Source organism: Dendrobates tinctorius, unplaced genomic scaffold, assembly GCF_039654945.1.
Source record: "Dendrobates tinctorius isolate UK_male_01 unplaced genomic scaffold, ASM3965494v1 ptg000129l, whole genome shotgun sequence".
NCBI classification, from domain to species: Eukaryota; Metazoa; Chordata; class Amphibia; order Anura; family Dendrobatidae; genus Dendrobates; species Dendrobates tinctorius.
Genome location: NW_027361797.1, coordinates 50,112,973 through 50,135,831, shown reverse-complemented (window position 1 = coordinate 50,135,831; position 22,859 = coordinate 50,112,973). Strand labels below are relative to the sequence as shown.

The window sequence follows — 22,859 nt, the reverse complement described above, 5'->3', positions numbered from 1 at the left end:
AAGAACCCTGCCTAGAAGTTCTAAGCGCAAGGCCGGGGCCCGGTCCCCGAGGTTGTATGGACACTAATGGTTCTGCAACAGACACCGGTGGAGTAGTGGGCTGTAAATGCACTACTCCCATCTAAGACTTGGGGGCACAACAGCAACTTGGATAGTGAGCCGGGACTCAGGAGTAGGGAGTCCCCGAAGCAGGCTACAGCTGTCTGCCATACAAGTAGAGTTCTTGGGAACATCTGTCAGGAGGCACTCCAGTGTAACTCAGTACTGGGAGTACTTCACACTTAAAGGCGCTATAGAGGAGACGTTCAGAAAGGCACATGTTGGTGGAGCATTGGAAGGGAGCATTCCATCTTTCCTAGAGGATGACTGAGTCCCTGACCCGGAGGACACAGCGCGGAGGCAGGCACCTGTGTGTACTACAGACTGTGAGTAAAGCTTTGGAACTGCAAGCCCTGGTGTCCTCCATTCATTCCTGCGCCAACACACCTGGTACCGCTACATCTGGGTACCAGTTTCTACACTCCCTGCGCCTCTCAGCTACCCCCTACATCTACACTGCCCTGGGACTACAGCTCCACCTGTGGGGAGCTTCACCATCTTGGCTGCAACACACCACCAGTCCCAGAGGATCTGCATGCAGCGTCGGCCTAACATCTCACTTTGCCGAACACCGCAGGTGGCGTCACGAACTATTCATTCAAAGCATTACATTCCCCCCATTACTTGGGCGCCCAGGGCCACGGGCTGGGTACCCGCTGCTGTGACACATCCCGCTGACACCGGCCCAGTACCGAGTACCCCACGGCCCTGGGAGGGCGACCCAACTTGGCGTCACGAACAGGATGACTAGACCCAATGCCATCGGGTTCTGTGTGCCTAAGATTTGTTGGACTTAAAACTTTTGAGAATGTGCAGAAGACCCAATTTAATAGACTGTAAAATGAACATTAAAAATGGCCGCTGGCGTGGGGAAGAAGGGCGTGATGAAATGGGAGGTCCTAGGAAAAGACAGCGAACAGTCTTGGGCCTCCCCTGCCTGAATTACTATGTGACAGCAACATGGCCCACCCCCCGAGGGGTTCGTATACTGGCTTGGTATGGAGGCGCTGGAAGAAGACGCCGCCCCAAGAAGGAGGGGCAGAAGCCAGTGGCGGAAAAGGGGCCGAGACAGGAAGAAGAAGAATGCCAGAACGCCATGATGGAAGGAGCCTGGAGGCCAGAAGAAAATGGCGGGGGGAAGCCACTCTCCCCCAGGCAGCGCTCGCGGAGCATACAGCCGCTTCGACACCCTTTACAGCACCCGCCGCTGCCTCCAGGCCGGTGCTGTCACTGGATGCGGCCTGCCAGGAGAAGATACATGTGAGTCCCGGAGATTGTGGGACAGGAGCGGAGTCCCAGCCCAAAGCCGGCACGGCCGCGTAGGCTCCTACCGGCCAGCCCTGGTCCTGAGCCGGGACGGATACAGCTACCGGCCGTACGACAGACAACCTCGGGGGTTGCGGTAGCCATCATTCGCCATCCAGTGCCTCCGCAGGAGCCAGAACATCACCGGGAGGTAGCAGGTATGATGACCGCCCCTACCATGATCCTGGTATTAGGAGCCGCACCCACAGACAGAAACGGTCTAGTGATCGCGCCGACATCATGTGGTGGCCACCAAATTGCCTCATACCCGCAACAACCGGCCGTAGTATCACTCGCTGTGGTACCCCCTGCAATCGCAGAACAACATCTATCGGTACCCGCTACAGCTCTGGCCGAATTGCTGACGGCAGAGATACCGGCTGCAACCCCTGCAGAACCCCAAGTAGCAGACCCATCAGCTACCACAGTATCCACACAAGCAGCTGTCAATCTTATCCCTGAAGAGAGGGAATACCTGCATTTTGTAAGCAACCAGCAACAAGATGAAGACACCCAAAGTTTCACCCCTGGAAGCAGTTCCAGTCCAGAAACCCCAGAAGGGGATAACCACTAGTCAAGATGCTTCTTGAAAATAACTCTCATTACCCAGGAGGGTATTTGCACAGTTGTGCTTTGTTTTCTATTGTGTTTTAGTTTTGGTTTTTCCAGTGTTGCCCTGTTTTGTTGGCAGCCTTTTCCATTTGAACTACAGAGATCATGAACGCTGAATAGGGATGGGCGAATCCTGAAATATTCGGAATCGCTAGGCTGTAACGAGTCCGACTTGGAAACTCGCTATTCGTTGCAAGTCTAGCGAGTCCAATGTTAATGAATGGGGATGTGAGTTTTGCAGCGATTCCTGTGCTGGGGAGGAGGAGAATGGGGATGCAGATTTTTTGTTTTTGCAGAGTTTCTTAGCGATTTTGTGTCAGCAGCTGGACACAAAATCGCTAAGAAACTAGGATTGCTTGTATTAAACTGTTAAAAAACTAGCTAGGAGTTCTCTCTCTCTGTTTTGCAGCGATTCCTGTGCTGGGGAGGAGGAGAATGGGGATGCGAGGAGAGAGAGAGAGAGAGAGAGAGAGAGAGAGAGAGAACGAACTCCTAGCTAGTTTTTTCACAGTTTAATACAAGCAATCCTAGTTTCTTAGCGATTTTGTGTCCAGCTAGGACACACAAAACTAGCTAGGAGTTCTCTCTCTCTCTCCCCTCCAGCACAGGAATCGCTGCAAAACTCGCATCCCCATTCTCCTCCTCCCCAGCACAGGAATCGCTGCAAAACAGAGAGAGAGAACTCCTAGCTAGTTTTTTCACAGTTTAATACAAGCAATCCTAGTTTCTTAGCGATTTTGTGTCCAGCTGCTGACACAAAATCGCTAAGAAACTCTGCAAAAACTAGGATTGCCATTCATTTGCATTGGACTTGTTACTGTGCGAGTAATCGCTTGGAAACTCGCAGAGTACCGACTCCTGCGAGTCCCCTACTACTCGCAGAGTAACGAGTCCTAACGAGTAGATTCGCCCATCCCTAACGCTGAATGGTCCAGAACTGCAATTGTAAATAGTTGCACCTCTTTAGGTGCCCTCTCTTGGTTTTACATAGACACTTTGCGAAGATAAGGTCTACCTCATCTGGAGTATGACTCCAATCAAAGGACACTGCAAGAGATCCCGGCTGGGAGCGGTGTCCAGCGTTTACAAGAATTGTTGAAAGTTTTAATGTGAAGTATTTGATAATGATGTGTCTTATAAGAGCATTGGTAACTAGGAAACTGCTTTTATATAGAATTAGGAATGTTTTGATAGAGAGATGAGAGATTTGAATAAAGAATAAAGAATTGAAAATGTAGGTGATGAACCAGGCACCACGGTTGTCACTCAGAGTTAAAAGAATGTAGAAAATGTGCACTAAAGATGGAAAGAAATGTGTTGATGAAGAATACTGAAGTGATAGTGAGTAACAGACAATAGCACTTTGAATTATGTATTGTATTGAAAATTGCACTTTTGACTTAGGATTTTAGATAGTTAATTAAGAATTGCTTGCAACGTTCAAGAATGGGTGACTCCCACATTGGGAAGTTTAGTATAAGAAATGTTTATTCAGCATTACAAAAATGTTGTATGTTCCTGTGTTGTCAACTTTGTTTGCCTTGCAGCCCGCGGATGTGCTGTGTTTAACGGGGGGTATGTGGCGCCCCTGAGGCTCACTCGCCACAGAGGTACTGCACCTCCTCCTGAGGTGTGGTGCCCCACCATCCAGGTAAGTTGGAGGCTCCTGACCACGCTCCAACATGCGCACCCCATACAACAGAGTAGTTCAGCAAAGCCACATTGCGGCTCCTTGCTTAGAGAGTAGCAGAGCACCTTTGGTGGCTCCCTGCTTGGAACACTAAATGTGCTGGGAGGCGGGTGGAGTTAGAGTACATAAAAGAGCGGGAAGGTTTAGGATTTGAGGTCAGTCAGTAAGTGAGTCTGGGAGAGGAAGCCACTCAGAGAGGAGTGAGGATCCCTGGAAGAGGGATGGAGGAAGGAGTGCTGCAGCAGACCTAAGTGACCTGGGTCTGCTGGCACGCAAAAGGAAAGAAGGAGAAAGACATTGAACTGAAACCTGATCTTCCATAAGAAGGAAAGAATAGTACGGAACGAAGGAGTAAAAGGGAACAGAGAGGACGTGGGTTAGAGGAAGAACCCTGCCTAGAAGTTCTAAGCGCAAGGCCGGGGCCCGATCCCCGAGTTTGTATGGACACTAATGTGTTGTGAGTTCATTTTCCCCTTCACTACTGAGGCCCGATGAACTCCCTCTTCTGGTAAAGAAAGGTAGTGAGCCTGATTATCATGCACCTGAGCCTAATGATGATGACTGGCTGAGTGGAGTGAATGACTGGATATAAGGCTGCCGATGCCCTTCTGCCCTGCGGGTGATTTCTCTGTGGGATCCTTGGAGACCAGTCTGAATTCCTGCTCTTCTAAAGCTTTTCTGCTCTGCCTTTTGCATTTGTGCTTTGACTTTGTTTTGCTTTGTTTTTCTGGATTTCTGCCATTCCCTGCTGGGGTGAGCTGAATTCCTTTAGCTCTGTCTTCAGAAAGTACCTGAGTGCTGATATAGCTTTTGAAGCCTAGCTGCTTCAGGGTCTTTTTCCATATCAGCCTGTTGGCTTATGTCTTTGATAGGGTTTTGGCAGATTGCAGACAGCAACCTTCCTTTCCTGTCCTGTGTAGTTAGTTTGGGCCCCATCGTTTGCTCAGCCTATCTTTTTGTCTGTGTGAGTGTTTTTTCATCTTGCTTCACCGTCATTATATGTTGGGGGCTGCCTTTTACTTTGGGGTCTGCTCTGGGGCAGTTTAGATTTCCTTTTCTGTCTTTAGGCTATTTAGCTCTCCAGCTGTGATCGAGGGGTCTAGGGCACAGTAGGAACCCCCCACGGCTACTGCTAGTTGTGTTGATAGGTTCAGGGGTCTGCAATCTGATAGTTGCCAACTTCTCTGGTTTTCTGGACGTAGCTTCTATTTTTGTGTCTGCCTCCTACGGTGACTCATTCAGAACACTAATGGTTCTGCAACAGGCACCGGTGGAGTAGTGGGCTGTAAATGCACTACTCCCATCTAAGACTTGGGGGCACAACAGCAACTTGGATAGTGAGCCGGGACTCAGGAGTAGGGAGTCCCCGAAGCAGGCTACAGCTGTCTGCCATACAAGTAGAGTTCTTGGGAACATCTGTCAGGAGGCACTCCAGTGTAACTCAGTACTGGGAGTACTTCACACTTAAAGGCGCTATAGAGGAGACGTTCAGAAAGGCACATGTTGGCGGAGCATTGGAAGGGAGCATTCCATATTGCCTGGAGGTTGACTGAGTCCCTGTCCCGGAGGACACGGCACGGAGGCAGGCACCTGTGTGTACTACAGACTGTGAATAAAGCTTTAGAACTGCAAGCCCTGGTGTCCTCCATTCATTCCTGCGCCAACACACCTGGTACCGCTACATCTGGGTACCAGTTTCTACACTGCCTGTGCCTCTCAGCTACACTCTACATCTACACTGCCCTGGGACTACAGCTCCACCTGTCAGGAGCTTCACCATCTTGGCTGCAACACACCACCAGTCCCAGAGGATCTGCATGCAGCGTCGGCCTAACATCTCACTTGCCGAACACCACAGGTGGCGTCACGAACTAGTCATTCAAACCATTACATTCCCCCCCATTACTTGGGCGCCCAGGGCCACGGACCGGGTCCCCATTGCTGTGACACATCCCGCTGACACCGGCCCAGTACGGAGTACCCCATGGCCCTGGGAGGGCGACCTATTTCCCTGCCCTTTTCTCAAGTACCTCAGGTTTCTTAAGTACACTTCTTTTACGTAAGAAAAACTATTGAAAATCACAAAAGAATTTATTACTTGTTTAACCGTAGTGTTACTTTAGGGCCTTTGTCATGAAAGTTGTGTTAATTAAAGGGTTATCAAACAAACAAGAGTATATTTTAATCAACAGATCTTGGAATAAAAATAAGCTCCACAATTGGATTGCTTTGTTGTTGGTTGCTGGGCATGCATGAATTGGCCAAATTATGTGCTAAACGTCTCTTATTATCTACAGCAGTAAAGAAATTCAAGTTTCATATATTTTAAGTTTATATGCTGTAGCACTACAGAGTGCAACTTTGTTTGTCATTAACATTCAAACCTACTACAAAGTACATTTTGAACCTCTTTCATAGATAGTGTGATGATGATACGTATATGCTTTACTGTGCCTTGTTATGCCCTCTGAATTTACCAGTATTTATTCTTCTGTAAATAAACCTGCTAATTATTTCAACACCAGCTCTTGTGAGTGTGAACGGAGCATGGACAGGGGTTTCCAGAGTTGACAACTGGCAGAAGAGGAAGATCGTCCTGCATCCCACTACAGCTTGCAGCAAGATTCGGGTGGAGGCACTGCACCAAGGTTACAAAAGAATTCCTGCAGTACTCAAGGTTCCTAAGAGCACAGAGGCCTCCATAATCCTTAACTGGAAGAAGTTTTGGACCACCAGAATTCTACATAGACCTGGCCATCCAGCCAAACTGAGCAATCGTGGGAGAAGAGCCTTGGTGAGAAAGGTAAAGAAGAACCCCAAGATCACTGTGACTGAGCTCCAAAGATGCCGTAGGGAGATGGGAGAAAGTTCCACAAAGTCAACTATCACAGCAGCCCTCCTCCAGTCGGGCCTTTATGGCAGAGTGGCCCGATGGAAGCCTCTCCTCATTGCCAGACATTTGAAAGCCCATATAAAGTTTGCTAAAAAAAAACACATGAAGGACTCCCAGACTATGAGAAATAAGATTCTCTGGTGTAATGAGACGAAAACAGAACTTTTTGGTGATAATTCTAAGCGGTATCTGTGGAGAAAACCAGGCACTGCTCATCACCTGCCCAATACAATCCCAACAGTGAAATATGGTGGTGGTGGTGGCAGCATCATGCTATTGGGGGTGTGTTTTTCAGCTGCAGGGACAGGATGACTGGTTGCAATTGAAGGAAACATGAATTCGGCCAGGTAGAGAGATATCCTGGTTGAAAAACTCTTCCAGAGTGCTCTGGACCTCAGACTTGGCCAAAGACTCACCTTTCAACAAGACAGTCACCCTATGCACACAGCTAAAATAACAAAAGAGTGGCTTCAGAACAAGTCTGTGACCATTCTTGACTGGCCCAGCCAGAGCCCTGACCTAAACCCAATTGAGCATCTCTGAAGAGACCTGAAAATGGCTGCCCACCAACGTTCACCATTCAACCTGACGGAACTGGAGGGGATCTGCAAGGAAGAATGGCAGAGGATCCCCAAATCCAGGTGTGAAAAGCTTGTTGCATAATTCCCAAGAAGACTCATGGCTGTACTAGCTCAAAAGGTGCTTCTACTCAATACTGAGCAAATGGTCTGAATATTTATGACCATGTGATATTTCAGTTTTTCCTTTTTGATAAATTTGCAAAAATTTCTACATTTCTGTTTTTTTCAGTCAAGATGGGGTACAGAGTGTACATTAATGAGAAAAAATGAATTTTTTTGAATGTACCAAATGGCTGCAACGAAACAAAGAGTGAAAGATTTAAAGGGGTATGACTACTTTCTGTACCAGCTGTACATCTAACAAAAGATGACGGTATAGATATCTGCTGTATCCATTTTCCCAACTTAGTGTTCACTATGGATATCAATTCCATTATATCACAACCTGGATCTGATATATACGGTGGACCGTCAAGAAGGCACATAGTGCTGAAACATATAATCCCTTGCTGGAATGTTACCAATTGTTTGGAGTTCCTCATATATTTTTTATATGATTTAATGGATAATAAAGAAGAAGATTTTATAATTCTGGTGAACTTTCATCTTTTTGCTGGATCCCAATTCTCTTATATTTCTATTTGTTGGGGCATACTCCCTGCCTGGATCCGTGCAGAATATAAGGTGAACACCGACTATTGCATTAAGAGGAACTCCTTTATGGTGAGCTGGCTATATGTTTTTTACATTGTTTGAATATATATATATATATATATATATATATATATATATATATATAAAATATATATATAGCTTCTTTGTCGCCATAAAAGGAGGGGGGCCCAGACACATTTCTTGCACAGGGGACACAAGCTGTCAGTGTCCCCCCCTGGGAGTAGTAGTGCAACATTTACCGGCTTACTTTTCCATTCAGCCACAAGGTCACATGTCGCCTAGAACCAACCGTGTCAAAATAGATATTAAATTCCTCAGATGTTCCCAAAATAATTCTTATCACACCCTTTTGACTACATGAATGAAAATGAAGGTAATATATTAACGCACCTGTTCCTGTTTCAGAAGATATGCATCGATAAATCCTGTGATGTCATTTGCATCAAAATCCGATCGTCGATTCATCGAACAATAGGAAATAAAATTCTTCAGATCTTGTATGTTCTGCTGTACTTTCTTATGTAGACCAAGGAGTGGTCCGAGGAAGGGATAATAGTTATACAGCTGTGGAAATCAACAATTCCTCTTTAGATTTTCTTGCAACAAAAAGTACAGACCAGTTCAATAACGGTGCATAATGGAAGCTGCTCGGCCAGTCAGCGGTGCTCCAACCTACATCAGTAGGAGCCTAGGATAGAACCCAGCCAAGTGTATTCTCTGAAATGGACCCCGTTCAGTTTTTTTTTTTCTACATAAGTTTTGTCAGTGTAGCGGATCCAATTTGTATTCCATTTTTGGTCCTTGTGGATGTTTTTTTTAACCATTCATGTGTGTTGTCCATTTTTCTCATAAGAGAAAAAAAGAACAGATTCAGGTTTCCTAAGTTTCTACCATTATTAGTCAGTTAAAAATGGACAGTGCACAAATTCACTGAAATGGATGTGTTTTATTCGCAAATTGGATCAAAATCAGATATAACTTTGGGTATGTGATAAAGGTCATAGACTATAATAGGTATGTGTTCTATCTGCAAATAAAACAAGCAAATAAAAAAAACACAAAACATATATGCAAAGCTTTTGTAAATGGGACCTAAGTTGGTATGTTCTCCTTGTAGGTTTGCCTGAGTTTCCTCTAGGGCAGTGTTTCTCAACTCCAGTCCTCAAGACCCACCAACAGGTCATGTTTTCAGGATTTCCTTAGTATTGCACAGGTGATGGAATTAATGATTGAGCAGGTGTTGAAATCATCTGTGCAATGCTAAGGATATCCTGAAAACTTGACCTGTTGGTGGGTCTTGAGGACTGGAGTTGAGAAACACTGCTCTAGGGTTTCTACTTTCTTTCCATACTCTAAAAAACATACGGGTAGGCTCATTGGTCCTAGTGTGTATGTGAATGAGAAACAGATTTAGGTTGTGACCCTTATTGGGAACAAGAACTGATAAGAGAAATTGCGGTCTCTGAGGAGCGCTGTAGAATATTACGGTATTTTTACGCCCCAATGGGCAAAGTGGCCAGTTCCCATAAACTCCCTATTATGTTCATCTTGTACCAACTGTATATATCTGGTGAGTGTCTGAGAAGGACTGGTCTGCTCCAGTACAGTAAACCATTAAATTTTAGAAAGGGGAAACAGAATACTAATTGGATATTATACATGAATTGTAAGGAAACATTTTAGGGCTCTAGGTTTGTGCATCATCATCTATTATACAGGACACTTTTATTTCATAAATGAAACAACTGGAGGATATTGGGTGAGAACGAAGAGATAAGTTTGGGTCCATTTGCCTGAGTTCATGATTGCACTACAATTAGTCCTAAAGGTGACCCTGAAACTACTCTTCTGAGAATTCACTAAAAAGGTTAGATATCTGAAGGTTTTCTTACCAGCACTGCGGGTGAACCGGCCAGTTTGGCATTTTCATCTAACATTTTGATTAATTTTTGAAACGTTGGGTCATCATACTCAAACCTTTTCCCAAAGATAATAGAGCAAATTACATTGGAAACTGCACTGTTTATCAGCATGTGAGTATCGAATGGTTTTCCTAAAATAATACAAATATATATACAATAAAATAAAATTTGAATAAAAAACCTAAATAATATTACAAAATGACTCAATGTTAAAGGTCATTTGTAACCCTAGGTTAAAACTACCTTGAGTAATGACAGTAGATCACTAAAACAACACTGTGGCGTAACCTCTACTATATGTGAATGTGGATTTGCAAAACCCCTCTGAATAACATTGTAGTTTAACTATGTTGCAGATTGACAATGTGGATTCTGTAGACCGGGTTGTAGAAAGCGACAAACAAGAAGTTAAGAGTATATGAAAGCTGTGCCATAAATGTGAATGATGTATCTTACCATTGTGAGATCTAAAACTTTCTATAAGGGGCATTAATTCATCTTGAATTCTGGCTTCCACACTTTTCTTCCCCATTCCAAAGTCTCGAAGTGTTGATATCGTGAATCTCCTCATGGATTTCCATGTTTCTCCATTAGCAAATATTATACCTAAAATATAGTTAAATATGAAAAACTTTGGTAAGTATTAATTAATCATACTGAATAGAAAATAGCAATCCAGCAAGTGGTTTCTTTAGTAAGATGAAGTAGTTTAATTCTGTGACATAAAAACTGCATTAAAAAGAAAAGCACAAATAAGAAAACGCACATAAATTGACAATTGAAGTTGCCATACACAATAATAATTAAACTAATAATTAGAAAGAAGAAAATTATGCAAAATTAAGAAGAAAGAAGAAGAGAATAAAAAAAAGAAAAATGTGATGGTTACAAAAAAAAAAGAAATCGAAAGATGAGGAAACAAAACAGGAAAATAAAGAATTAAGAAAATTATGTAAAGATGAAGAAAAAAAAGTAGGAGAAGAAGCTGATGAATGAGGAAGAAGAAATGGAAGAAGAAAAGTAAAATGAAGATGATAATGATAAAGATGGAGAAGAAAAAGGTGAAGGAAGCATGGGCAGACATACCGCATGTGCAGCTAGTGCGGCTGCATCGGGGCCCGGAGGTGGAAGGGGGCCCCTGGAGGGGGGCTAATAATGAGGGCAATCTGGACCGTTTCTCCAGCCCCGAGGCTCTGGGGGGGGCCCTGGCCAGATTGCCCTCATGTGCGGTGAGAAGGGAGCAATCCCTGCAGCTCCGCTGCCTATAGGAGAAAATGGCAGCAGAGCGGAGGTGCAGGGATCCGTCCTGCTTCCCGCCCGCACTTCCTGTCACAGTCGCGTGGCTGGATAACATCATCATTCACGACGCTGTGCCAGAGAGAGGAGGCTGTCAGCGACGGTGATGCTGCGGCTGTGGGCACCATGCCAAGACGTGAGTGGTGCTCTGTGTGAGTGAGTGTGTGTGTAAGTATATGCATGAGTGCATATAGTTGAATAGTGCTGTCTGTGAGTGTGTGTGCGCTGCAGCTGCCGGGTGTGCAGAGAGGTGAGTGATGCTCTAACTCTGTGTATGTGTGCAGAGGTGAGGGTGAGTGTGTGTGTGTGTGTGTGTGTGTGTAGGTGGAGGAGAGGGCAATGATGGGGGTGGTGAAGGAGGAGGCAATGATGGATGTGGTTGAATAGGCAATGATGGGGTGGTGGGGGAGAAGGCAATGATAGAGGTGGTGGAAAGAGCATTGATGGGGTGGTACAGGAGAAATCAATGATGGAGGTGATGAAAAGGACAATGATGGGGTGATGGAGGGAAAATTATGGGAGTGGTGGGAGAGAACAAAGATTGGGTTGGTAGGAGAGGAGATGATGGAGGTGGTGAAGAGGGCAATGTTGGTGGTGGGGGGAGGCAATGATAGGGGTGGTGAGGGAGGAGGCAATGATGGAGGTGGTTTAATGGGCAATGATAGGGTGGATGAGGAACATGCAGTGATGTAGGTGAAGGAAAGAGCAATGATGGGGTGGTGGGGGAGAAGGCAATGATGGTGGTGGAAAGAGCAATGATGGGGTGCTGAGGGAGAAGGCAATGATGGTGGTGGTAGAAAGGGCAATGATGGGGTGGTGGGCGAGAAGGCAATGGCAGAGGTGGTGGAAAGGGCAATGATGGGGTGGTGGGGGAGAAGGCAATGATGGTGGTGGAAAGGGCAATGATAGGGGTGGTGGGGGAGAAGGCAATGATGGAGGTGGAAAGGGCAATGATGAGGGTGCTGCAGGAGAAGGCAATGATGGAGGTGGTGGAAAGGACAATGATGGGGTAGTGGGGAGAACAATGATGGGGTGGGGAGAGGATGATGATGAAAGTGGTGGGGAAGAACAATGATTGGGGTGCTGGAGAGGGCAATGATGGTGGTGGTGGGGGAGAAGGCATTGAGAGAGGTGGTGGAAAGGGCTTTGATGGGGTGGTAGGGGAGAAGGCAATGATGGAGGTGATGGAGAGGATAATGATGGGATGGTGGGGAGGGCAATTATGGGAATGGTGGGGGAGAACAATGATTGGGGTGGTGGAGAGGAAATGATGGGGGTGATGGGGAGGCAATAATGGGGTGGTGGAGATTGAAATTATGGGGATGGGGAGAGGACAATGATGGGATTTGGGGAGAACAATGGGATGTTGGAGAGTGCAATGATGGAGGTGGTGGGGGAGAACAATGATTGGGGGGGTGGAGAGGACAGTGATGGAGGTGGTGGAGCGGGCAATATTGGGGGGATTGGGATGGGAATAAGGGGGACTTATACTGGACTTATGAAAAGGTGGCGGGGAGAAGGACATAAGATATAAGATATGGATGTGGAATGAATTGGTTGGTGGAGGAGGCTGTTAAGCCTCTGAGAGCGTTCTCCCCCATCTCACAATTCATTGTGATGCTGTCAGGGACTTAAAATGTATTGGGGAGAGGAGGTGATAAGGTGCATAGGACTTTTTATAATGAACTGAAGGGTGAGAGAAGACTCTTTCAGGGACTTGTTATAAAATGGGAGGTGGCAGAGAATGCTCAGTACCTGATAATGTCTTCTCCCACCCACAAATTTGTTATGATAATATAAAGGACTTATAACGAATGGGGGGCACAGGACAGGGACTAAGGCTATGTGCACCCGTTCAAGATTTGCAGGAGAAAATTCTGCTGCATATCCTGATGTGTTGGCAGGAAGGACGCTGCGCTAAATACATTTATTTTTTGCCAGTGTTTTTACCATGCTTTTGTTATGTTTTTTTCCCCTAATAGTATGGGTGAAATACGCTGCAAGAATTGACATTATGCAGATTTAAATTTTCTGCAAATCTGCAAGGAAAAAATAAGCAGCGTGTACATGAGACTTCAGGGATCTCAATCTCTTTTCCTGTACTGTAAAACCTTGCATATATTCCATGTGCACATAGCCTTACAGGTAATTGAATAGAGTCACAGACACAATAATTAATATTATTGGGTGGCAGGGATTAAAGTTAATTGGGGACACAGTGCTGTTTAACACTTTATATTTTTAATGTTGGGGTACATATCTGTATTGAGGGGAGAGACACAAGTATATGTACAATATATGTGACCTTGTTAATTTCAGGGCTGCGATGATCATTGTGACAAGACGAGTCATGGCTGGGAGATGTCGACATGAAGGTCTGACCAAATGGAGAAGAAACAGGAGAAAGCGGCTCTAATCAGATGCCTGGATGTAGATATTATTCTGTATCTGTTCTGTGCGACTTGGAATAATAATGTTATCTGTAATATCACTTATTCTACATTCTCATATTTGTATGAAATGTCCGTGTGCTTCCAGATTTTTTTATCTGACTGTACATAGACTCAGTTTTATAGGTCCATTCAACATAGATGAAAATCACAGATCTAAGAATGTTTTGTTCTGATCCGATTTGGAGGATCAGCATAGGGCATGCTCAATGCGTCTGTAAAAGTGCACAGCACACCGACACTGCACACGGATACAGGAATGTAGCTGTTAGGGCTGGCGGAACGCACCAAATTATAAAATAGTAGTAGGTGCGTTCGCAGCCCGGGGTCCACCGTGCAGATGTGGTACACTGCTGCTAGATACTGGCGGAAGAATTAAATGGTGTGAAAACAGTCACACGTGAGTTACGTCACCCAATGTGAACAAGAGCGAACTCTGTTAATTCACAGAGCCGCACGACCGCTGAACATAAATGCCGGGGCCTGTTTAGCTCATAGAGCCCAGCCAAAAGAGCGCACAGTGTACGGCCACAGAACTCTACCCCAAGGACACAGGGATAGAGTCCCTCTAGGCCCACTGAGCGTGCGGCGTCGCTGCCGCGAGAGCCGCTATAGACGCTGGCTAAGGAGTGTGGAGCACGTGCACTGAGGCATGCCGAGTCACTGGTGAGGACTAATGCCTGACTCAAACTCTGACCTACCTACGCCTAAGCCTGGGCGCTAGCAGGCTAGGCTGCACAACACATGAGTACCAAGGGTAGGGGTTTCTTAATGAGTCATTCACCAGAGACATTCATACATGCATACATCACTCACTCCTCATAGTCTGAAAATACAGTCTATCCTAGCGCATGGCAGAGCGGCCATGCGAGCCTTTTATAGCCGCGAGCGTCCGGGACCTTCCTAGCTTCTCGGATGGGCCAATCCGAACACGAGCAGGACCTGAGCACGTGACCTTCAATCTCCAATGGGAGATCACTCCACGGGCATGCTCAGTGGCCCGATAAGGGGACTTAGTCCCTGGAGAATCTCGCTGCCGAGCAGCATGCATTGCCATAGCTGTGCCAGAGGTGGCAGCAGCAAGCAAACCCACGGAGCCAGTCTGGGCAGAGCGCCGGGTCCGACGAGTTTGCTGAGCAATGTCCTTTGCGGCTGGAGAGGTATAGTGTACTCACTTATTATATATAGCACAGTCCCTTAGTATAAAGTGTACTCACTTATTATGTATAACACAGTCTTTTAGTATATAGTGTACTCACTTATTATGTATAACACAGTCCCTTAGTATTGAGTGTACTCACTTATGTATAGCACAGTTCCTTTGTATATAGTGTACTCACTTATGTATAGCGCTGTCCTTAGTTACATAGTTTCCTCTTTTATTATGTACAACACTGTCTGTTATTACGTACCTTCCTCTCTAGTTATATATGGTGCCGTTCCTTATTATATAGCTTCCTTTGCTGTAGAGTACAGTACTGTCTCTTACATAGTGTATTCTTGTTATTCACAGCTCCCTCTTTTATTACATAGTCATCTCTCATAGATATAAAATGACTGCTGATGGAGCAGCCGGTGACCAGACGACCAGTCCATCAGCTCCTCCATTAGAAAAGAAGCTTTACAGTGGTACATCAGCCGTCATTGCATTATATGTGTAACAAGAGAGGACGGTATGTAAGAAAGACAGGGCTCTATATAATCCAATATGTAAGGGACAGAGGCGTACATAACAAGAGAGGGCACTGTGTAATAAGAGATGGCAATATACATACCGTATATACTTGAGTATAAGTCGACCCGAGTATAAGCCGAGGCATCTAATTTTGCCATGAAAAACTGGGAAAACTTATTGACTCGAGTATAAGCCGGGTATGCATTGTAGCCTCATCTCTAACCTGGTATGTATAGCTCCCCATCCCTGTACTTGTAAGCATGGCTCCCCATCCCTGTCCTTGTATGCATGGCTACCCATCCCTGTCCTTGTATGGATTGCTCCCCATCCCTGTCCTTGTATGGATGGCTCCCCATCCCTGTCCTTGCATGCATGGCTCCCTGTCCCCATCCTTGTACGCAGGTATCCCTGTCCCCATATGCATGGCTCCCCATCCCTGTCCTTGTATGCGTGGCTCCCCATCCCTGTCCTTGTATGCAGGTCTCCCCGGCCCCATCCTTGTATGCATGGCTCCCCGTCTCCGTCTTTGTATGCATGGCTTCCCGTCTCTGTCCTTGTATGCATGCATCCCGTCCCTGTCCTTGGATGCATGGTTACTATAAAAAAAAATCCTACTTACCTTCCCTGCGCGCCCTCGCTGCATCTTGCTCTGGTGCCAACAGCTCTTCCAGGCGAGTGATCACATGTCCCTGCTCATTAAGGCAATGAATATTCACTCCACGCCTATGGGAGTGGAGAGGGGTGAATATTCATTACTTTAATGAGTGGATACCCATGTTAGCCTAGCTGCTGCTGGAAGACGGCGGCTGTGGCTGCAACTGGGCACGCTATAAGAGAAATGAATATTCACTGCCAGTGCAGTGAATATTCATTTCTCTTTAGCAGTGGGCACAGACTTTAGCCGCAGCTGCCGCTTCCTGCCTCTGTCACCCAATGCTCCGTGCTCCCCCTCCCCCGCTGTCTTTCTGTGACAATGACTCGTGTATAAGCCGAAAGGGGCATTTTCAGCACACAAAAAATGTGCTTAAAAACTCAGCTTATAATAAAGGAGATGTCATGATCCAGGTTGGATATGACAGGTTTTGAATAAGTAAACTTTTTTTTCCTTTGAGCTGGTTGCTTAGAGTTAGTTTTGTCCCCGGTGGCCATTAGGGTTATTACACAGTGGTGTGTTTTGTTCTAGTTTGCCCCCGGTGGTGGTTAGTGTTATTGCACATGATAATGAAGCAGATGTGAAACCTTGGGTCCTGCCTACAAAGGTGTAGCAGGTGGTTTCACTCACTGTTGGTGATATTGGTCTTTTCCAACCATCCTTGGTGAAGGAAGGAACTTGAGAAGAGTCCCGGGCAGCTCAGTCAGAATCCTGGAGTGGCAGCTATGGTGTCAGCGAGGAGTTCTTGCAAAGCTTGGAGGAGTGGCAGCTATGGTGTCAGTGTGGAGTTCTTGCAAAGCTTGGTGGAGTGGCAGCTATGGTGTCAGCGAGGAGTTCTTGCAAAGCTTGGTGGAGTGGCAGCTATGGTGAAGGCTGCACTCAGATGCTGGACTCTGTTGCTGGAAGAGAGCTGGACTCAGATATTGGACTCTGTTGCTGGAAGAGAGCTGCACTCAGATGCTGGACTCTGTTGCTGGAAAGCTGCACTCAGGTGTTGGATCCGGTTGGAGGAAAAGATGCACTCAGGTGTCGGACTCTGTTGCTTGGAGCCTTAGCAACAGAGCAAAGCTAAGTGGTGTTTCCCTGTTTGTCACTTTCCTCAATGTGTGTTTTAGTGCAGTGGTGGGATTAGTTTCTGCACCTTCCACTTCACTAGTAAGGGATTGGTTCAGGGCGAGCTAGGGATTCCAGGTATCCTGATTGGTGCCCGGTGCTGAACCGGCCTAGGGATCGTTAGGAGTGTAGAGACACTGACTCAGGGGAGTGCAGAAGGTCTCCACGTCCCCGTTCCCTATCGCAGGGCCACCATTGTAATTGTTTTCCTGGTTTTCCTCTTTATTCTGAAATTCGCCCTGCTGGAGGCAGTGTATCCAGACATATGGGTACTACTGAAATTCGCCTGCTGGAGGCGGTGTATCCGGCTGCACGTTCTATTATTTAAATTCACCCTGCTGGAGGCGGTGTATCCAGGGTCACGCATGTCATATAAATTCGCCCTGCTGGAGGCGGTGTGTCCAGTCACACGTGACCATGACAATATCACCCACCCTACTTTTTTTTCTGGTAGGCCTTTGGCCAGGTTCAGGCCGGTGAGTAATTGCTGCTGGGCCTCACTGAGGTGAGTGAGGAGCTGCATGGTGTGTTGAAGCGGTTCCAGCAGCAGTTATCAGGGTCTGGGGCCTTCCCTCTGGCTAAACCAGAAAATCAAATTGCGGCTCTGGCAAAGAAGCCCCCAGAGTCCCTGCTGGTGAGCGGGACTTGCTCATGCATGCAGACGCACCCAGGCAGGTGGGAGGAGTGGGTGTCCCCATGGTGCTGCCTGGTATTCCCCGAGATGAAGGGGTACTTCCCTGTGGTGGGCAGATTTGTGATATAGTCCGCGTGACTCACGCCAAACCTTCCATACCACCAAAGAAGCCACCCCTGTTGTGAGTTCATTTTCCCCTTCACCGTCGATGTCTGATGAACTCCCTCTTCTGGTGAAGGAAGGTAGTGAGGCTGATTACCAAACACCTGATCTGGTAGATGATGACTGGGTAACAGGAACTGCTGACTGGATATAAGGCAGCCGACGCCCTTCTGAGTCGCTGGTGATTTCTCTGCTGGATTCTTGGAGACCAGTCTGATTCCTGCTTCCCAAAGATAAGTTTTTGCTCTGCTATTGAACTTATTAGTTTTGTTTTGTTTTCCTTGTTTTTTGGAGTTCAGCCATCCCCGGTCGGGGGTGTGCTGAGTTCCATTTTTGTCTCTGATCAGTTTGTCTCTTTGCTCTGTCTTCAGAATTTACCTGAGTGCTGATATAGTCATTTTGAAGTCCTAGCGACTTCAGGGCCTGTTTTTCCTATCAGACCGTTGGGACATTTTTTGGTAGGGTTTTTTGCGGATTGCAGACAGCAGCTTTTCTATCCTGTCCTTTTTAGTTAGCTTGGGCCCCATCGTTTGCTCAACCTATCTTTCTATCTGTGTTAGTGTTTTCATCTTGCTTCACCGTCATTATATGTTGGGGGCTGCCTATTGCTTTGGGGTCTGCTCTGGGGCAGTTTAGATTTCCCCTTTCTTTCTTTAGGCCTATTTAGTTCTCCGGCTGTGATCGAGGGGTCTAGGGCATCGTAGGAACCCCCCACGGCTACTGTTAGTTGTTGTGGATAGGATCTTGGGTCTGCAATCCGATAGCTACCAACCTCTCCGGTTTTCTGGACTTAGCTTGTATTTTTGTTTTTTCCTCCTTCGGTGACTCATTTGTTATGAATGAGTCACCGTAGGAGGCAAAAACAGAAATACTAGCTCAGTCCAGAAAACCAGAGAAGTTGGCAGCTTTCGGATTGCAGACCCCTGAACCTATCAACAACAACTAGCAGTAGCCGTGGGGGGTTCCTACGGTGCCCTAGACCCCTCGATCACAGCCGGAGAGCTAAATAGCCTAAAGACAGAAAGGGAAATCTAAACTGCACCAGAGCAGATCCCAAAGCAATAGGCAGCCCCCAACATATAATGACGGTGAAGCAAGATGAAAAAACACTCACACAGATAGAAAGATAGGCTGAGCAAATGATGGGGCCCAAGCTAACTAGATAGGACAGGATAGAAAAGCTGCTGTCTGTAATCCGCCAAAACCCTATCAAAACAAGAGCCAACAGCTGATAGGGAAAAAAGCCCTGAAGACGCTAGGCTTCAAAAAGACTATATCAGTACTCAGGTATTTTCTGAAGACAGAGCAAAAAGGAATTCAGCTCACCCCAGCAGGGAATGGCAGAAATCAAGGAAAACAATGCAAAACAAAACCAAAACAAAAATGCAAAAAGTAGAACAGAAAACTTAGCTTTTGAGGAGCAGGAATCAGACTGGTATCCTAGAATCCCTCAGAGAGATCACCAGCAAGGCAGAAGGGCGTCGGCTGCCTTATATCCAGTCAGTACTTCCCGTCACCCAGTCATCATCATCCTGCTCAGGTGCTTGGTAATCAGCCTCACTAACTTCCTTCACCAGAAGAGGGAGTTCATCAGACCTCAATGGTGAAGGGGAAAATGAACTCACAACACTCATTCATAACACGCCCCCTCCTGGTCATGTGGAGGAAGGCGACCAGGGAGTGTATATTTCCTCCATACCCCCGTCCCCTTCTCCTCCAGTTGTGGCTGCAGGGGTGCTGCCAGGGAGTAGGGGCAAGTCTCAACCCTTGCCATTAGCCAACCCAGAGAGGCGCAGGCCTCGTAGTAGGAGGGGTTGGAATGTGGTGTTTCCCTTGGTGAATAGCGGGGGTGTGAGTATGGTGACACAGGGGGACGCCTCTGTTGTCAGTTCCAGTAAAAGTTCACAGTATTTGACAAAGTAATGAGTGGCAATAAACCTTCTGGTCCGGACCAGTGTGTGAACGAGCGTGTATGGGTGTCCACCAAATAACATCCAGTGGAAGTGTGTGCGGAGTCTTGTCAGCTTGTTTTAGCTCCAAACATGCTCATACACAACTCGTTCCCCAGGACAGTGCTCTGGGGATGTGAAACGCCGCCAGAATATACATTGCCAATACCAGCGGTGCCCACTTGTCATTAACCTGAGGTACAGGTAGTTGCAGAGGTGAACTCTGAATCTGGGCGTCCCCTCTGTAGGTGGTTCCCTGATGAGGAGAGGTCTTGAGGGTCCAGAGGCCCCTCATTGAGAGAGAGTACTGTCATGATCCAGGTTCGATATGACAGATTTTGAATAAGTAACCTTTTTTCCTTTGAGCTGGTTGCTTAGAGTTAGTTTTTCCCCCCGGTGGACATTAGGGTTATTACACAGTGGTGTCTTTTGTTCTAGTTTGCCCCCGGTGGTGGTTAGTGTTATTGCACATGATAATGAAGCAGGTGTGATTCCTTGGGTCCTGCCTATAAAGGTGTAGCAGGTGATTTCACTCACTGTTGGTGATATTGGTCTTTTCCAACCATCCTTGGTGACGGAAGGAACTTGAGAAGAGTCCCGGGCAGCTCAGTCAGAATCCTGGAGTGGCAGCTATGGTGTCAACGAGGAGTTCTTGCAAAGATTGGAGGAGTGGCAGCTATGCTGTCAGTGTGGAGTTCTTGCAAAGCTTGGTGGAGTGGCAGCTATGGTGTCAGCGAAGAGTTCTTTCAAAGCTTGGTGGAGTGGCAGCTATGGTGTCAGTGAGGAGTTCTTGCAAAGCTTGGTGGAGTGGCAGCTGGTGAAGGCTGCACTCAGATGCTGGACTCTGTTGCTGGAAGAGAGCTGCACTCAGATGCTGGACTCTGTTGCTGTAAAGCTGCACTCAGATGCGTGACTCTGTTGCTGGAAAGCTGCACTCAGGTGTTGGATCCAGTTGGAGGAAAAGATGCACTCAGGTGTCGGACTCTGTTGCTGGGAGCATTAGCAACAGAACAAAGCTAAGTGGTGTTTCCCTGTTTGTCACTTTCCTCAATGTGTGTTTTAGTGCAGTGGTGGTGTCAGGAGGCAGCTGGATAACGCTGCCACTCAGATGCCAAGGGCAGGTTACCAGAGAGAAGGGTACCTACTCACCGTGGTGAGAGCCAGGAGTGCAGCGCTGGTATAGATAGACCAGCTTCAGGACCTGCGGGGAGGACGGAGCGGTAGTAAGGCGCCCGAAGTCTGCAGGACCTGCGGTCACGTGACCGCGCATCAGAGAAGCTGGGCGGGGTCACAGACAAGCTTTAGTAGCGCTAACAGTTATGCTGATAATAATGTGGCTCAGAGTAATCCAATAGTCAAACAAGCAATAAGGTCATACATGGGGCGGGCGGCGAGGTACTGGAGGGATGTACAGAGGAAGGTCAATAACATAGCCAAGGGTCATACACAGGACGGGCGAGAAAGTACCAAATCAGCAGACAAGAGATGTAAACCGTGACGGGACCGGATCAAGCACCAGACACACAGCGACAGGTATGAAGCACAGGCAGAACAGGGTCAGGCGCACTCAGCTAAGAGTATAAACAACAGAGGATGGCTCTTCCATGAGGCTATAAGAACCCTTCCTGGATCCACAGAGAGGCTTTCCATGTTAACTCTTACATACCCTAACCTGAAGTCTCAGTAAACCATGATAGGTGGGATTAGTTTCTGCACCATCCACTTCACTAGTAAGGGATTGGTTCAGGGCGAGCTAGGGATTTCAGGTATCCTGATAGGCGCCCAGTGCGGAACCGGCCTAGGGATCGTTATGAGTGTAGAGACACTGACTCAGGGGAGTGCAGGAGGTCTCCACGTCCCCGTTCCCTATCGCAGGGCCACCAATGTAATTGTTTTCCTGGTTTTCCCCTTCATTCTGAAATTCGCCCTGCTGGAGGTGGTGTATACCAGACATACGTGAACTACTGAAATTCGCCTGCTGGAGGCGGTGTATCCGGCTGCACGTTCTATTATTTAAATTCGCCCTGCTGGAGGTGGTGTGTCCAGTCACACGTGACCATGACAGGAGACAATGCAAGATACAGTGTGTCCATAAAGTCATGGTGCACGTTTGACCAGTCATAGGAAAGTATACAATTATACCACAATCCTCAAATCTGACGCCCTTAGACTTTTACTTTTGGGGTTATGTGAAACAGCCTGTGTACATTGAACGTATCAACGACATTAATCACTTAAAATAGAGAATCACAGACGTTGTTCACTCTGTTACACCGGACATCCTTACCCGTGTGTGACAAGAACTTCATTATCATTTGTATGTGTGTTGGGCAACAAATGGAGCCCACATCGTACTTCACTGAATTGGTATAAAACTGGGAGAGTTTTTCTTTTATTTGGAGCAGATTTCACATTTCTATCGTTTTTTGTTGCTTTCCAGTGACTGGTCAAACGTGCACCATGACTTTACGGACACACTGTATTTACATGTATGTGTGTGGCCATATATACATATCTTACATATCTGTAGTTATGTCACCATAAAAGAAGTGGGGCCCAGACACATTTCTTGCACAGTGGCCACAAGAATAATGAAGATGGTGATTATTTGAATGGTAATGATGATGAAGGAGATGGAAAAGAAACTAGGAAGGAGATGACTTGAAGATAACAAAAAATGAAGAGAATGATGAGGTAGATGAATAATTAAAGAAAATGAACAGAAGGAAGATGAAATCAACGAAAAGAGTAAAATGAAAAAGTAGTAAGAATGAACATGATTATGATGATGATGAAGATGAATGAGAAAAAGGAAACCAAAGAAGGAGATGAAGAAGAAGGCAGAACCTGAGCGCTTCCCTCCCTTCCCTTTTTCTTTTGTGTCTTTCTTATTAATGTTCACACTTGACTGATAAAAAATGTTTGAACGTTTGTTCCCCTGGATTTGTTCAAGTAAATATAAGCAGCTTCATTCTAATGTGTTGTGTAAAATTCATTATGGACACTAGCCGCCCACTACGACTTTCTGCAGTCATTACACAACCTCTAAGAGTTGGCATAGATGTTTAAGTGTTCTTCAATTAATAATATAAATGACATTTATTGATGTTGTTAGTGAATATTCAATTAGCAGAATCAACTATTGTAACTG

General features: G+C 46.4%; 1 protein-coding gene across 2 annotated transcripts in view; it reads right to left on the bottom strand.

Moving 5' to 3' along the window:
* LOC141047808 (cytochrome P450 2K1-like) overlaps window positions 1-22,859 on the bottom strand; it is a 53,893-nt gene that overhangs the window by 6,898 nt on the left and 24,136 nt on the right. For both annotated transcript variants that reach the window (XM_073543126.1, XM_073543127.1), the window contains 3 exons: window positions 10,234-10,383; window positions 9,748-9,908; window positions 8,246-8,419 (listed from right to left, as the gene is read on the bottom strand). In XM_073543126.1, the coding sequence (XP_073399227.1) occupies window positions 8,246-8,419; window positions 9,748-9,908; window positions 10,234-10,383 (485 nt within the window). The remainder of the gene's footprint in view (window positions 1-8,245; window positions 8,420-9,747; window positions 9,909-10,233; window positions 10,384-22,859) is intronic.